This window comes from Mytilus edulis, chromosome 2 (assembly GCF_963676685.1).
Source record: "Mytilus edulis chromosome 2, xbMytEdul2.2, whole genome shotgun sequence".
Taxonomy (NCBI): Eukaryota; Metazoa; Mollusca; class Bivalvia; order Mytilida; family Mytilidae; genus Mytilus; species Mytilus edulis.
The window spans coordinates 80,222,744-80,240,052 of NC_092345.1; the positions used below are offsets into that span (position 1 = coordinate 80,222,744).

Consider the following 17,309-nt stretch of genomic DNA (forward strand, 5'->3'; position numbering starts at 1 on the left):
TCACAATGCAAACGTTTCTGATTGGGTTCCATTAATATATTCCCACAGACCTAAAAATTAAAGAAACAACAGACACGGCTTCTTTTGTCTCATTTTAAAACTGTTGTCTCATTTTACAACTGTTGACGATGTGCCAACAAAATGTGCCAAAATTTCTGCATCTGGTTTAACAGTAGCGGAATGGCACTTAAAACATTCAGACACATATATACTAGAAAGCCATACTTTATACACAATAAGCTTCACTCAGACATTGCATACATTTGCCAAGAAAATGTATCTCCTTATGATCTGTTATATAGACGATCATGTATGTTATGGTATAAAAGACATATTAAATGACCGAACAATAGACAACGACAAATCTTACGGGGCGATGGATCATATAATTATGATACAGTACACTACAAAATATAATATATAACAAGTCTAAAAGTGTACAACATCACCAAAAAATAACAATAAAACGAACAAATGTTAGGTTTTTCGGATAACAGATATCCTTTATCAGTATGATCAAGATGTAAAATGAATCGTGTTAATCTATTCTAATTATTAAACTATCACAATCTTGAAACTTCTACCAAAAAAAAAAAAACCCAGTTTAAGCGAACACCAGAGACGCTGGTACAATTTTAAAATTTCCAAACACGACGCAAAGACTGCAAAGATATGCCAAAATAAAAAAAAGTGTTAGACTTAGACAGATTTCTGTGGGATACAAAAATACTTTTACGTTCAAAGAACTCTTGCATCCCGTAGTAACTTTTCAGTCGGACATCTGGCAACGACACTGTCTGTAAAAACAATTTCCACTTCTGTTTACTATTAAATTTAATTAACACTTGTTCCAATTGTATTTTCACCTATGCAAACTATTTCGTTACCATAAACCTATGAAATGTTCAATAAAGGTAGGCAAACAATACTTTCAATACATCTAGTAACGGTCTAACAAATCAAGTGCTTCTCTATTGATGATTTATTTTGGTTTAGAATATTTCAACTTTATAACGTCATAGATCATTATAGGTATCTTTAAAACTTTCTTGCGATGTTTATGATTTTTCTTTTATATTTTGGATTTGGAGTGAACACAACGTTTTCCGTATAACACTTAAGTCATGTTTCTCTTTTCAACTGGCATGTAGATTCAATGATTCAAAACCCATCTCATCAATGCTGTTTATATAAAAGTAAATAGATGTGGTATGGTTACCACTGTTTGTCTTTTTATTTATTAACAATGGCATCATCAGTTTATTTTCGACTCGTGAGTTTGAATGTCCCTTTGGTATCTGTATACCACCATTCCCCATGTAAAATTGAAAAAAAATGTCCGAAAGAAATAATCCACAATGCTTTTCAACATAAAAATGGTAGCATACGCTACTTTATTACTTTTGGGATAGCATACGGTATATTTTGTTAATAGTGAACAAAAAGGTAAAACATGCCACACAGAGGAACATGTGATCAATATGCTGGAGTTTCTTATTAGCAACATATTTGTTGAATTTGGAGGAAGATTTTTTTAACAAATTGTCGGCATTCCTATGGGAACAAACTGTGTGCCTCTCCTTGCTGACTTACTTCTTCTTATTTTCATATGAATTGGAGTTCATTCAGATACTTGTCAAAAAAAAGCCAGGTCATTTAATTTCACATTCAGATATATTGCTGATGTTCTTTCCGTTCACAATGCAAACGTTTCTGATTGGGTTCCATTAATATATTCCCACAGACCTAAAAATTAAAGAAACAACAGACACGGCTTCTTTTGTCTCATTTTAAAACTTATACCTCGAATTTGACATACACGGTAATCTCAGTACCAGAATCTATGACAAACACGATTTTAATTTTCAAATTTTCAATTCCCCCACCTTAGTAGCAATATACATACTTCACCTGCATATGGAAATACATTTTCCAACTTATTCGGTACTCAAGAGTATGCAGCAACTACTCAGACTTAGTTAAATGTTACCAATGTCTGAGCAGGAAGTTGATGAACCAGGGGTATGTCAAAGAACGTCTCGTCTTTTTTTCTAAAAAAGTTCATCAGAAGGTATCACGACTTTGTTGATTAATATTCCGTATCAATTTCACAAATAATACACAATGGTCTTGAAGTATAGATTCTTGGTACTAACTTTATAAATCATCGAAATAACGTGTTACAGTATTCTTCTATGTATCTTTATGAATATTAATGTATTTATTAACTATCGATAGCACATGGTTTGTTGTTATATTGGGTACATGTGTTTATGTTTGCAATAATATTTAAATTATTTTAGCATAACAATAAGTCACCTTAACAAAGTTAAAAGTTCTTTGTATGATAGCACGGACTGGTCATTCGCGGTAAAAGTTAACATTGAAAATACATTTTCATAGCTTGACCATTCGAAGCTCAGTCTAAGTGCAGTGTAGTTTCCCCCACCCCTCCCACTGTGTACATGTTTTGTATAAGCTTATAATATTGTAAATGCATTATGCCTTTTCTGCAGATGTTAAAAAGAACATTATGAAATTATGGTTTTGTGATATGAAAGATTCTATTTCATTATTTCTCATTGTAGATATGTTTGTAAGACATGTATGCTGCAACGGTCTTAGTGTGCTGGCAAATGATTTGAGGACAGTTATTTGATAATAAAACTTTGCTGCACTCGTCTAGGCGAGCTGTTTCCCATAGATATGTGTTTGAGTTTTTGTTCATAAATACTTTATTTGCGTTTGAGGGCACGAATAAGAAAATAACTTTTAATGTTTAGTCTGTATTTGATAGTATCTATTTGACGTGACTCTGTAATTCCCTCAATTGTGTTATTGTTCTATGATAATTTTTGTAGCTTTGTCTTATATGTTTGGTTATTACTTTGTCTAGATATGGCTTTTCATGTTTCATTTTTACAACAACATATGGAAATTTTTAACCTTTGCACGGTCGGCAAAAGAAAATAATTTTCACATGGGACGTGGCTCTGAACTTATACATCCCGTTCTTGGTCTATTATAATTTTTGTATTTTGTCTCTAACTTTTGTTAATATGCTTTGTCTATATGCCTTGTCTATATGCCTTTTTGTGTTTCTTTGGTACATATGACGTGGTTCTGTACTTATACGGTACGTTATTGTGTTATTGTGACAATGTTTGCTAATATATTTGTTTGTTATTATAGTGATTAAGATAATAACACCATGTTGACTGCTGTTCCTCTATTTTTGAAATTTTACCTATTATTTCTGTTTGTTTTGTACACTCATCGTTGTCAATATAATTGAATTTTAAACGACTGTCATCAAGTGAGAAGTTAATATAGCTTTAAAAGGTGTCTGTACCATGTCAGAAATATGTAAGTTGTTGTCCATTTGTTTGATGTTTTTGAGCTTTTTATTTTGCAAATTTGAATAGGGACTTTCAATTTTGAATTTTCCTCGGAGTTCATTTTTTTAGTGAATTAACCTTTTCAACTCTCTTTTTCATCAGCTGTTTCTTTTGTAAAATAATTATTATGGAATCAAATGCACACAACAAAAAGTGTCCATATGAATCTTATTGATCAAAGTGATGATAAAATATTTAAAATTTGAGCAAACGTTAACTGCTTTATCTTTGTGAAACTTTTTTTCTGGTGAGCTGCGGATAAAACCTTATATTTCTGACAAAAAAAAATGTTTTTTCTAAAGTTTTTATAAGAAAATTGAAGGAATTCGAAGTATTTGCCTCGTCCGGATCTTTTGTAATTGACTGCCATGCCTTTTTAATCCCGGGCGACCCACGTTAAACTTACCTATTGGATGATGATTAAATTGCGGGGTTAAGCAAAAGATAAATTTGAAGAAAAAAGAATAACAAATACATTACTTTTGTTGACTTTCGTTCAGTACAAAACTACCTTTCACTTTACCTACATCAGGTCAGTGTCTAAACGACTAAGGATTGTGAGACATAGGCGTTTAAAAGTGAACTAACTAGTGAAATAGTAATGGACAAGTATAGTGTTGTATTCAATTTCGGTATATTTATTTTTTTTGGATTTGCTTTCTATTGTAAGTACTATTATTGAAAAGGATGACAAGTTTCATTTAAGAAAAATAAAAGTTCGGAATGAATAAATACTTTATTCGTATAAAACAACATTTTAAGAGAACATATGCATATCAACCATTTACAAATACGTATTGCATGTATGAATTAAATATATATAATAAACAATATAGAATTTCGAACACGGGATAACGACCTTCACTTGGATGTTTTCGATCATATCGTTTGACGGAAATACGTATTCAGATTGATAAATGTTTACTATATATTGTCATGACAACATTTAGAAAACATATTTTCTAGAATTATCAAAAAATAGCTTCATTACAATAAACGGATATTCGTCACCGATGTTAAGATGTCAATCGAGTCACAGAGAGAGCACATCCTTAAGTTGCTTGGCAATTTGCGCAATCTTCTGGTTCGTCACGCAATCGTGACTTCCTTATATAAATTTACAAAGGGCGTACATATAATATTGTGATAACCCTGAAATATATTTTTACATAACAGAAATGAGTTTTGAATATTCTATAGCATAATGCCTTAGGAAGCTTGAAATTTCTGAATACCAAAATTGTATAAATTAACGAAAAATCAGTTTAATTCTGCCAAATACTTGACATACCACAATCTTCTTAAATATGTTTTACAATTTTAATCTGCTTAGAAACACATAACCATAAACTGCATAGTAAACATCCCTATTTATTTAGAAATGAGGAAAAATGTTTGTGTTCCCCTCCAACCAGTCTGCCCCAAAATAATGTCATGTATATCTTTTTTTGTAGTAATATAGGAAATATTCTTAGCCCATTCTATTAAATTTAAAAGTTGGGGTCTTGATTGAAATTCATATATACAAAATTGTATTCAGAAGAAAAGTACTTTATTGTTTTACATTTCTTAAATAATCCATGCATAGCTTTAGTCAATTTTACTTTAAGATACCTACTTGTAATTTAAACCAGGAGAAATCCTTTGAAATCCTTTGTTGATAAATATTCCGTATCTACTTCACAAATAACACATGCTGGTCTTGGTGTATAGATTCTGCGTACTGACGTTGTTTATCATCTTAACAATGTGTTATATTGTTCTTTCATTTTTCTTTATTCTATTATTAATATTACTTTTACTGTTTGTTCTGTTTTCTGTGATATCCATTTGACGTGGCTCGGTACTTATACATCCCGTCAATGTGTTTGTATTATCTGTCCTTTTTGCTGGCGTGTTTTGTATGTACGACTTTATGTGTTTCTTTGGTTCATATGACGTGACTGCCAATGTGTGCCAATGTGTTATTGTTCTATTATATGTCATTATGTTATTGTTCTGTTATAAAGTTGAAAAAACTTTAAATGACAAAATTATTTTACTCGCGTAGGGGTATTAACCATCTGTGGATTCTTATAAATCCTAAAGAACTTCTGGATAATTTTAAATCTCGGTCTGCTTCTAAAATTAGTTTTAACATACTTTTGATTGTAATTAAACCACCATCCCCAATGTGAAATTATATTTTAAAAAAAAACCCTGAACGGCAAAATTATTTTATATTTCTAATGTGACGTTTTCATTTTATGACGTCAAACACACGAAGCAATGCATGTGGTTTAAAATTATTAAAATTATTAAAATTTGAAAGATGCTTATTGTGCTTTTTTTAATATTTGTTTGTTTTGAGATTGTTACACAGTACGAGATGACTGATTTACCCATGTTTTTTACTTTTAACCTCTAATGTCTGTTTTGTTCACGCATCTTTGTTAATATAATGGAATTTAATGCGACTGTCATACAAGTGAGAGGTTTAGCGCTATAAAACCAGGTTCAATACACCATTTTCTACATTTGAAAATGCCTGTACAAAATTAGGAATATGACAGTTGTCCATTCGTTTGATGTATTTTATCATTTGATTAGGGACTTTCCGTTTTGAATTTACCTCGGAGTTTAGTATTTTTGTGATTTTACTTTTTGATACAAAAACAAAAACAAAAAATACAGCAAGATATTTATAATCATAAACTTTATTTAGATATCTATCATTTAAATAGATTTTTTTTTCAATTTTCTAAATATTCTACCTGTTAAAAACAAAAACATGTCCATAGTAAACAAATGCCCCGCTCGTAATATCATTTTTAGCTCACCTTGCTCAAAGGGCCAAGTGAGCTTTTCTTATCACTTGGCGTCCGTCGTCGTCGTCCGTCGTCGTCGTCGTTAACTTTTACAAAAATCTTCTCCACTGAATCTACCGGGCCAAATTTAACCAAACTTGGCCACAATCATCATTGGGGTATTAGTTTAAAAAAACGTGTGCGATGACCCGGCCAACCAACCAAGATGACCTCCAGGGATAAAAAATAAAACACAGGGGTTAAAATGTAGATTTTGGCTTATAACTCCGAAACGAAAGCATTTAGGGCAAATCTGACATGGAAAATTGTTAAGCAAGTCAACATCTATCTGCCCTCAAATTTTCAGATGAATCGGACCACCGGTTGTTGGGTTTTTGCCCCTGAATTAGTAATTTTAAGAAAATTTTGCCGTTTTTGGTTATTATCTTGAATACTATTGTAAATAGAGATAAACTGTAAACAGCAATAATGTTCAGCAAAGTAAGATCTACAAATAAGGCAACATAACCAAAACGGTCATTTGACCCCTGAAGGAGTAATTGTCCTTTATAGTCAATTTTTACGAATTTCTAATTTGGTAAATGTTTGTAATTTTTCACATAATGTTTTCCTCTGTATTAGAAGGGCCAAATTTATTATAGATATAGAAAATTGTAAGTAGCAAGAATGTTCAGTAAAGTAAGATCTACAAACACAATTTTGTCTTGAATCCATCTGTGTCCTTCATGGACCAAGGTGAGCAACACGTAAAACTTGTACAAACAAATGATAATACTGTAATTGCTTAATCAACTTTCAATTGACCAGTAATTTTTTTATAGGTGATTTTTGTATATGTACATGAATTCTGTGTTTTTAATTTAGATAAATATGAAAGAAATGGAAACCAATATAGTAAATTAAAATACATGTTTTCAACCAAATTCAACAGTAGAGTCAAGGAAGCTTTACAAAATAAAACAAACAATACAAATGAACAGCACTAAAACAAATAACATTGGAGCACACACATTAGAAATTCACTATATATTAGTCTATCAAAAAGTTATTTTAATATATTAAACGTGAAAAGGGTGAAGGGAGGCTGCATTAACAAACTATACTGTTGTAACTTCCTGGTTGAGGTATCTATCTATAAGCTCTTTTAATCTGTTGCTGATTACGACATACTTTCGTTTTGGGACACTCTCTTTCCATCGGCAGCACACTGGCTGATGACAGTCAGGATGTAGCTTCCTCATGTTTCAGTTTTTTTAATGAGTTTTAAGATGTATGGATGTGAGCGCTGGAACGTTTCTAGCGCTTGCTTTGTCATCACCTTAGATGATGTGCAGTCCACAGTCCCTGTGTTGTGTAATGGTCCCATCAGTAATTTTTTACAGTCTGTAAAGGGCTTGTAGTTGATGTTAGTATCAATTTGATTTATGTCGGCTGGGGCATTAAACCACAAATCCTCAACCTGAGACAGTAAGTACAAATGCACAGACAACGGCACGTCATACTAGTTGATGAATGTTGTTGTCTTTCTTGTAACACTATAATTGTTTAAGGAAAGTAAAACAAAAAAGCATTCTGATTATAATAAAAAGTTCTCTGAAACTAATATGATTAAGATGCTAATAAATTTATAAGACTACAAGTTTGTTAAATTTGGAAAACGTGCTTTCCAACTAACAATCAGCATTTCTGTAGGAAACAGCTTTGCTCCGTTTCTTGTCAACTTGTTCCTTTAATAATATGTAACAGACTTCATATCTAGCATGATTGAAAGAAACTAGCATTATCCTTTAACAGTTCTGCTAAATAGCTGATGCCCTGTCACAAAATAATTTAAATGTTAATCATAATGTTGAATGCATCTTTACCCTCTAACTATTAATAGATGATATCATAGAAACAGTTATATTTTGACTTAAATCTAGAGGTTCACAATATGGGTCGATGGAAAACAAAACTTCACGATAAAAAGGATAATTCAGCTTCCCAGTTGTGACCTTTCCATTTCTATATAGCAACATTCGAGCAGCACCTGCATATCTTACATATGCATATGGTCGGTGGTTTTCTCTGGCTTCTTCCACTAATAACAAAGTACCACCCAGATAGAGTCCATAGCATTAAAAGTGACGATAACCACCAACAACTGAATAATCACCAGCCATATAGCAATGATCGCTCCAATGTTACATACATTTTTTTTTTTACTTTGTAGTGTCTATTATTATTTTGTACGTAAATGTTTCATCATGATGTTACAACTTATAATGATTCTTATACTTATATTATTTAGCTTCTGCTACCTGGCATTACTGTTATCAGTGCAGTCATTCTACAAAATGGCCCATGGAAAGCTGTATCAATGCTTCTGGTAGGAATTCGGCTGTGAATTGTTCAACTGGATACTGCTATAGTAACATAGTATATGATAAAAGTAAGTGAGTACATATAAAGTTATGAAAACATACCCATTGCAGTAATGTTTGATGATAGCACAGTGTTCAAGGTGGCACGGTAGTATTTGCATTCCAGAATTTAGGTTGCTCTTTTGTGTACCCTACTTAGGTCAATGTATCTAAACAGTGTGATTGGACAAAAAATACAGTATCAACTGAACATACTTTCCCAAACTGAGAGTTGAATCCGGTATAGAAAAATATCAAAATAATTTTACATACAGATGAAAATTAATTTTTGAGAATTTTTTTAAATTTTGTATTCACTGCACCATAAAAGACCTAAAAGTACTAGTGGCCTTAGGTTTTTAAAAATAGCAAAAAAAGTAAACGGTCATGATACATGTTCAAATTCATTTCTGAATAGTAAAATGAAAGTACTTCAGTTAACTATGAATGTAGAATGTTTTGCAGTGTTAGAAAGTGGTGAAAATTCTAAAAAGGCTATCATTATCCCTTATGGGCCAGGAAATACTACCGTGCCACCTCAATCAGGACACCATGATAAAAGAAATACAAATTAGGTTTCGTTTACTCTTATTCATTTGATGATATTGAAATAGTGGAAATATTTCGTTTAAATATGTTTTTCATTTGAGAACCTCGCAAATGCTATCCTCTTTTCCACCATAAAAAAAGAACGCAAGATAATTCGCTTTTATGACTTAACTGTTATACCTGTCAGGTTATACTTCTGCAAAACAACTTAATCTTATATCAATAATACATTGAATAAGCAACTTCAAAATTTTAGGAGAGTCGAAATCTAGAATATTAAAACAAGTTGGGTTTTAATTTTTTTTAGATTACGCAAAAAAAATATTGAAAAGTGAACTTTCCCTAGTTTATTATTGAGATGATATCGTATGCCCTATTGATACCACGATTTATGAAATAGTTTTCGTTACAATTAACAAACTAACAATCAACAAACTCGTAGCTGACGGATGCGAAGGTTGCCAATTCATTTCTATCAATTATTTCAATTATTCTTCATGGTGATCTCTCGAGACATGCATCTAAAGTGGAGACCTGTGATAAATAAAAAAGAAATAGTAAAATCCAAATATTGGCATTTCTTCGTATAATTTATTACACCAATGTCAATGTATGGCAGCATCTCCTAATGAAGACTCGTACAGTCAACTCCAATGCAATAAAGACATTTTCTTTATTTTTTATAACAATAAAAACAGAATATATTATTCTCTGGTAAAACCAATATCTCATCTGCAGAAACATTCAAGAGATGCGCCCATTAACGATTTGCAACTTAATACACACTCACACCAAAATTAGACAGACAATAATATGATTATCTTGATAAATGAAAAAAATATAAAGAATAAAACATTGAATATATATACATTTTAACATACAACAATAAAAATCTTATAGTCTAAAAACAAAAGATAAATAATAGGATAAATCGATAAATTTGTATTTTTTGTATTAATAGTTATATAATTCCTGGTCTAATTGATAGTTATATAATTTGCACAGGAATCTGTGTCAATTGTCTATATCACAATCTCGTCTTCTTTTCTGCGATTGTGAAATAACTAAACGAGACGAATCCCCGAATTTGTACTTACTATATCAACACGACAGAAGGAAAAGGATCTGCCTACAGTTCCAAAATCACATGAGATTATCCCGAAGATGACAGTGTTCGAACTTCGAGTTGTTTGAAGTATTTTGATTTATTTGTTTTTGTTAACTTGTTTGTCTTTCCGTAGTCTTTCAAGTTTTTTTTTGACAATGCAGTTGTCAGTTTATCCTGAATCATAAGTTTGTAATATCCCCTTCGTATCTGCCACTTTCTTTTTGGATCTTATTTAGTAAAATATTCAATACACCTAAAATTAATTTGTAAAAAAATTGTGTGAAACGTATGTGTTTTTGATAGAAGGGTTATTTAATAACATGAACACATTTTATTTTCAGAAAATAAAACCATAACTTCGATGCAAAGAAGATGTCAGATCAAGAATGTAGAAGGAAGTTGTAGTACAGATTCAAAACACATTGTTTGTTCTCAGACGTGTCAAGAAGATTATTGTAATAATAAAACAAATCTTTTGTCAAATACAGGTGACAAGCAGAATAAATCAGGTACTTTAAACTTTCCAACTATGGGATACCTTGCAAATAATTATCTAAATGTGTTCAGAGAATTTTTTTACCGAAAAATAATCCTCAAAGAACAGTGAACCGACTGTTTATAAAACAACAAGATGTGATATAATTGCCAATGAGACAACTCACTACCAAAGACCAAATGACATAGAAGTTATCAACTATAGGTTACTGTTAGTCCAGTTTAGCTACATTCTTTTATGATAAGGTGTGGCATTATTGCCAATGAGAAATTTATGCACGAGATACCATAAGACGTAAAAAAAGGCAACTATAAGGTAGATCCTAATTATATGAAAAAAATCACATATTATGATCTTTTTATCATATAATTCCATTCATAACATATTCATATTTCATATTCATGTTTCTTGACGATTGACGACAATAGTAAAGCGCGGCAATATTAACCATATATATATTAATACAATTTCTCTATTCAAGTTAGTCACTGGTCATTTTTACAATCAGGAAGGCGGAAGGCTAAAGTCACCGCAGATTATATAATAAAGTATTTATAAATTGGACGACTCATTAAATGCAGAAATGGCCCACAAGCATTACCACGACTAGTTTATGACAGGAATATGACAGTTGTTATCCATTCGTTTGATGTGTTTGGACTTTTGATTTTGCCTTTTGATTTTTGATTTTCCTTTTTGAATTTTCCTCGGAGTTCAGTATTTTTGTGTTTTTACTTTTTATGGGTTTATGGTGACTTATTCCTCATCCCAAGTCGATGTTATATTGGTGTCCCATTTTTCCTGCGACATATTAATCCTTTAAAAAGTTCAAAAAGTGAACAGTTTACGGACGTCAGAGCCAAATTATGTCATGCATGCAATATGAAAGCTGTCTATCATATATATGCCTCAAATGAGAAGAAAAAACTATATTTTAATAGTGACGATAAAAAAAAACCTTAAAAGCATATTGATCACTGTTTTGAGAAGTCAACATTTGCAAAGTAATTATGCTGGAAACTTTGAAAATGCTTTTATTATATCTTTTTTTTTTGTTTTAGCAATTTACATGACATATTTTCCTATTTCTAATAATTGTTTTGTACCTTATTTTGTTATATTTTTCATTGAAAGTTTTCCATTGAGGTGTTTTTTCCCCGAATTTACCGAGTTGCGCCGGAATGCTTTATATATATATATTTTTTTAGGAGAAATGAGTTACAATGCTACTATTTTGCAAGCGCAAATGAAGACATATCTAGTCAATGTTCGGAAGTTTGAATATGAATATACATTATTTGTACGTAAAATTTTCAGAATAAAAACCTATAATTATTCTAATATTATCCAGCTTCTGCTACCTGGAACTACTGTTACGAGTGTGGTCATTCTAAAGGATCCCCCATGGAAAGCTGTATCAAACCTAATAATAAAAATTTTGTTAAGACCACGAATTGTTCAGCTGGATTCTGCTACAGTAACATAGTGTATGATAAAAGTGAGTATAATATCATAAAAATGATAAGTTACTGCACGTTGAGGATCGACTTATTAACCTTATACATTGAAGTGGGATTTTTTTTTCTCATAGAAATATTCTGTAAAATAACGTGGTAATAAACGGAATCTTTTAATACTTTTAGGGGTCGTGAAATGAGGAAAAACACATGTATTTGATGTTAACATGATAAATTGCATATTGATTAAAAGTAAAACATTAAAGATTTTAGATATTTTTTATTTCAACTTAAACAATGACATGGACAAAATTTGAATATGTCCCAAATACGATTTTGTATACTTTGTTTATCGTCAATTACAGAATATTATATATGTATACGACCACCAGGAATCTGTCCCAATTGTGGATACTCTTTTCATTGTTTGTGATATCACCGAATTTATACTAACTGTATGACCAGTACGACGGGTGCCACTTGTTATCATTCCGACGCACTTAAGATCACCACTCTGATGTTGATGTTCATGTTGGTCAGTGTTTTATTTTCTTTTAGTCTTTTGTGAATGTGTTTGTCTATTCGTGGTCTTTCCTTCTTTGGTAATGTCGTTGCCAGTTTATCTTTTAATCATGTGTTTTAAAATGTCCCTTTGTGATCTTCCTATTATTTTTTACATCTCATACAGTAAAATCTTAAACATACCTAACAATTTGTTTATTCTTCAGATACCAAAGCCATTACTTCGATATTCAGAAGATGTATGAACAAGTATATAGAAGGAGGTTGTAATACAGACTTAAAACACATTGATTGTACCCAGACGTGCCAAAAAGATTATTGCAATAGTAAATCAAATATTTTGCCTGCTAGTCAGTCAAATTCAGTTAACAAGTCGAATCATTCTTTACATCTAATCTTCTGCACTGTTTTCGTTTATGTATTGATATACTTGATTGAAAAATAAAAAATAAAATTTAATTATATTAAATAAAACAATAACAGGTGCATTGTACTTAAAATTGCAAACGGGATACTTTAAGAATAGTAGTCTTAATGTGTTCAATTTTGAATTGCATCACATAGATCGCTGATTGCTTATCGGATTTAGCCTAACTTTGTATAAAGGTATGATTGTGCCAATGAGACAATCTCCATTTGAAACTAAATAAGGTAGAAGTTGGAACTATGTGTCGTCTTGTGGCTTTCGACAATAAGCAAAACACATAACGCAGAGCAAGCAATTAAAGGCTCAAATGACAAGTATAAATAAAGGCAACAGTAGTATACCGGTGTTCAAAAGTCATTAATCGATTATGAAAACACAAATTCAGGTTACAAACCACAAACAATTAAACTGAGATAAATATCGGTAGGGCCTAATATGCATAAAACAACTAAAGTTAAGATATCCAATCGTAATATCAATTTATTGAAGGACATGTAGACAAATCCGTCCATTTGTAACAAATCTTAACTTAAGTAGTTTTATGTATATAAGATCTGACTCGTGTACAAAACAGTAAACAAAAACAATAAATAAGATTCTAGTATATACTAGCAACAAACAATAACCACTTAATAACAGGCTCCTGACTTGGAACAGGAACATATAAAATGCAGCGGAGTAAGATGGCGCATAACTCTTATCCTTACCTGAGGCAGTGGTGTAACATCACATTACAAGAGCAAACTATAACAACTAGTTGAAAGGAGGTTGTTGATAAATATTCGGAATCAACTTCACAAATAATAAACGATAGTCTTGAAGTATAGATTATGGGTACTGATGTTGGTTATCATCTAATAACGTGTTATTTAATTCTTTTATTTGTCTTTATGGATATTACTTTTACTGATTAGTCTGCTTTTGGTTGTATCCATTTGACGTGGCTATTTACTTATATATCCCGTTGTTGTGTTATTGTTCTATGATAATTTTTGTATTCTTGTCTTTCATTTTTGCCAATTAGCTGTGTCTTTGTGCCTTTTTGTTATTCTTTGTTACATATGATGTCTCTCTGTCCTTATACATCCCGTCATTTTGTTATTGTTCTATTATAATCTCTGTATTCTTGTCTTTCATTTTTGCTATTACGCTTTGCCTATATGCCTTTTTGTGTTTCTTTCTTGCATATGACGTGGCTCTGTACTTATACATCCCGTCATTGTGTTATTGTGTCTGTTTTGTTCACACATCGTTGTCAATATGAGGAATTGCAAGCGACTGTTATACAACTAGCTATACAACCAGGTTAAATCCACCATTTTTTTAATAAGAAAATGCCTGTACCAAGCCAGGAATATGACAGTTGTTGTCCATTCGTTTGATGTGTTTTAGCTTATAATTTTGCCATTTGATAAGGAACCTTCCTTTGATTACAATGAATTAAAAAAACCAAAAACATTTTGAATGATGAGAACGAATTAACGTTTAATATAACGTTAGTTCTTTTTAGAAAGAATCTTGTTTTATATATTTTAAAATGATAACTTCAAACTTCATCTATTTAATAAACCACAAAAGTTCACTACAGACATACATAAACATTGTGTCACCCATTACACTTTATCATCATTGATCTCTGAATCATTTTGACTTCAATTGAATATGGCTTTATAAAGAGTTTGCTGATTGTTTTCTGACCTCTTCCAGACTTTATATGTATTTCAAGGTGCAGTTTTTGGAAGTTAAAATATGGATGAAATAAAGTTAACAGATAAAAATTATGGAAAAATTTAATAGAATTGTTTAAACAAATTGTAAACAAAATACAAGTACTATATTAAGTCAATGCAATCTACATGTCCAGTCCAAGTACATACAAAAATTTGCTTATATTAAACAAGATATTTGTCCAACTTTTAATTTAGTTTGTTCTAATTAGATAAATTTTCACATGTCTGATTAATCTTTTATCATATATATTGTCCTACAGCTATACTCAATTGGAAATTGCAATAAAAACAAACCTTAATTGGTTTCCTACCTGTCAATTCAAAGTTTACAATAATCACAATATTAACAAAAGATTATAATTCAGGGTTAAAGAAAAATATAATATTGCTTAAATATAACATTTTTTTTTATCAAATATATATATGTACATCTTTAAATTGTGAATATATGTACAATATCTTTTACTAAGGCCTTCTTAGGCTAATGATGAATTTTTTAATATTGTAACAGTTTATTTTTTACTGAAGTATACAAATCAATTAACATGCTTGATAAAATAAACCAAACTATCTTTACTTGTTAAATATCTATTAAATAAGAATAACAAAAAGGTTCATTTATTGACCAGAAACACAGTTCAATATTTTTTTTTCATTGTAATCAGAATGTAATCAAAATGTAATCAGGATTACAGGGCATTTTGAAAAGTAATTGATTAAATTAAATTACATGTAATCAGATTTTTGGCTGATTAATGATTACAATGATTACTTGAAAAATTGTAATCAATTACAGCTGATTAACGATTACAATTACAATTACCCCAAGTCTGGCTCCGGATGGGTAAGCAGATCCTGCTCCACATGTGGCACCCGTTGTGTTGATCATGTACTAGTATTTAAAACCCAGTATAGGGTCTAATTTGGTAGGTCACATTCGTGAAAAGGTCGTACATTTTCAGAATGAAGCGCCAGAGGCGCTTCATACAAAATTTACCTCGGTCAACGCAAGTGAATCGCGCTATTGCTGGTCTTACTGTTGGAGTCGGAAATATGGCATTTGTTTTTCACTGGTTCCGTTGATTGGTAGCGTTTGATTTTGTCCGTTTTTATGGACTTCTCTTTTTTTCAAATTTGCCTTGGAGTTCAGTATTTTAGGTATACTTTTTACAATTAAGTCAAAGATTTGATCTATTTTTATATATTTAATCCTTTTGAAAAAAAACGTTCTACTGATGAAAATGTTATGTACTCATCGATAATTAATTGACTGTTGCCTAACGTGAGGTTACAAATTTTCTATAGGTTTGGAAGAGATATGACGGGCTTGATTTTGACTTTTTATTTGAAATGAGTCATGATGGGTAGGTAAAATGCAATTATGAAACAGGCCACATGCTGACCCAGAAGAGTCGGTTCAAAAGTTCTTTAACGTGCAGAAAGAGTGATTTTTTCATTACTCAAGACATCAATCTAAATCCCCCAATCATGTTCTGACGTGGCTGTATATTTTTTAAACATCATGACAGCAAACAATAACCACTCTTTTCATATGCTTAACTTCCGTAGGTACAGGCAACTAGTCAAAAATCCTGTTCGATATTTTTGTTGTCATTCAATTACCGCTGAGATACTTTTTTTTTTATCTGGCGCTAATGGTAAAACAAAGATGATTAAAAGTGTGTCATTGGTACAGACTCAGTCTTCAAGAATTTCTCACGGGTGTGTGCATTATACTTCTAATGTAGCCATATGTATCTTGCTCATTTTTGTTGCGTTTTAATACCTTATTTGGCATTAAACTGAAGCTCCACAGATAATTATACATTCAGTTGAAATGTGATGTTATTATATATATAAAGAACAATCTAATTAAAATATAGAAATCTGATTTTTTTATACTCCATATGATTTAAACGATAGAGTTTTGCTCTCCATTACATAATTGAATTGCAAAATTTGACGACAATTTAATATTTCATACTCATATTTGTAGCTCACATTATATCAATGGACGAACTTATGAATAATTGGATGAATTTTCACGATATAAAGCTTAGATTTGTCTGTACTGCCCTTTTTTCTACTAGTTCCAATCAGTAATTGGTCTTCAGTCGAGTATAGTGATTGTGGGAAACTTATTCCTAAAATTGCTTTGGTATTTACATATTGAATAAGGTTTCCGCTACAGTTTATAATATGTAATGTATGATTGTGTGCTTCGCAAATTATCAAAGTGTTATTTGTTGCAGCAATGTCCTTTGGTTTAAACTTTTGGTCTATGTTAAATATTGGATGACCGCTATAAATATTTTTGACAGTTCCTAATTTATCTAAAATAACCACCCTGCCCTCACAAACCGTATTGAATCTGTCCAGCACAAATGCATCACCAAAGTTGTTACTAGTTATA

General features: G+C 31.1%; 1 protein-coding gene across 1 annotated transcript; it reads left to right on the forward strand.

Moving 5' to 3' along the window:
* Positions 1 to 3,915: 3,915 nt before the first annotated feature.
* Positions 3,916 to 13,184, forward strand: LOC139511037 (uncharacterized). The gene is made up of 5 exons (XM_071297605.1): positions 3,916 to 4,063; positions 8,496 to 8,636; positions 10,606 to 10,773; positions 12,112 to 12,258; positions 12,946 to 13,184. The coding sequence occupies exons 1-5, from the start codon at positions 4,000 to 4,002 to the stop codon at positions 13,182 to 13,184; spliced, it is 759 nt and encodes a 252-aa protein (XP_071153706.1). The 5' UTR covers positions 3,916 to 3,999.
* Positions 13,185 to 17,309: the final 4,125 nt, after the last annotated feature.

Coding starts and splice junctions, on each gene's coding strand:
- LOC139511037 (XM_071297605.1), top strand. CDS start 4,000: ATGGACAAGTATAGTGTTGTATTCAATTTCGGTATATTTATTTTTTTT. Junction 8,637..10,605: donor TAACATAGTATATGATAAAA/GTAAGTGAGTAC, acceptor TTTTATTTTCAG/AAAATAAAACCATAACTTCG. Junction 12,259..12,945: donor TAACATAGTGTATGATAAAA/GTGAGTATAATA, acceptor TTTATTCTTCAG/ATACCAAAGCCATTACTTCG.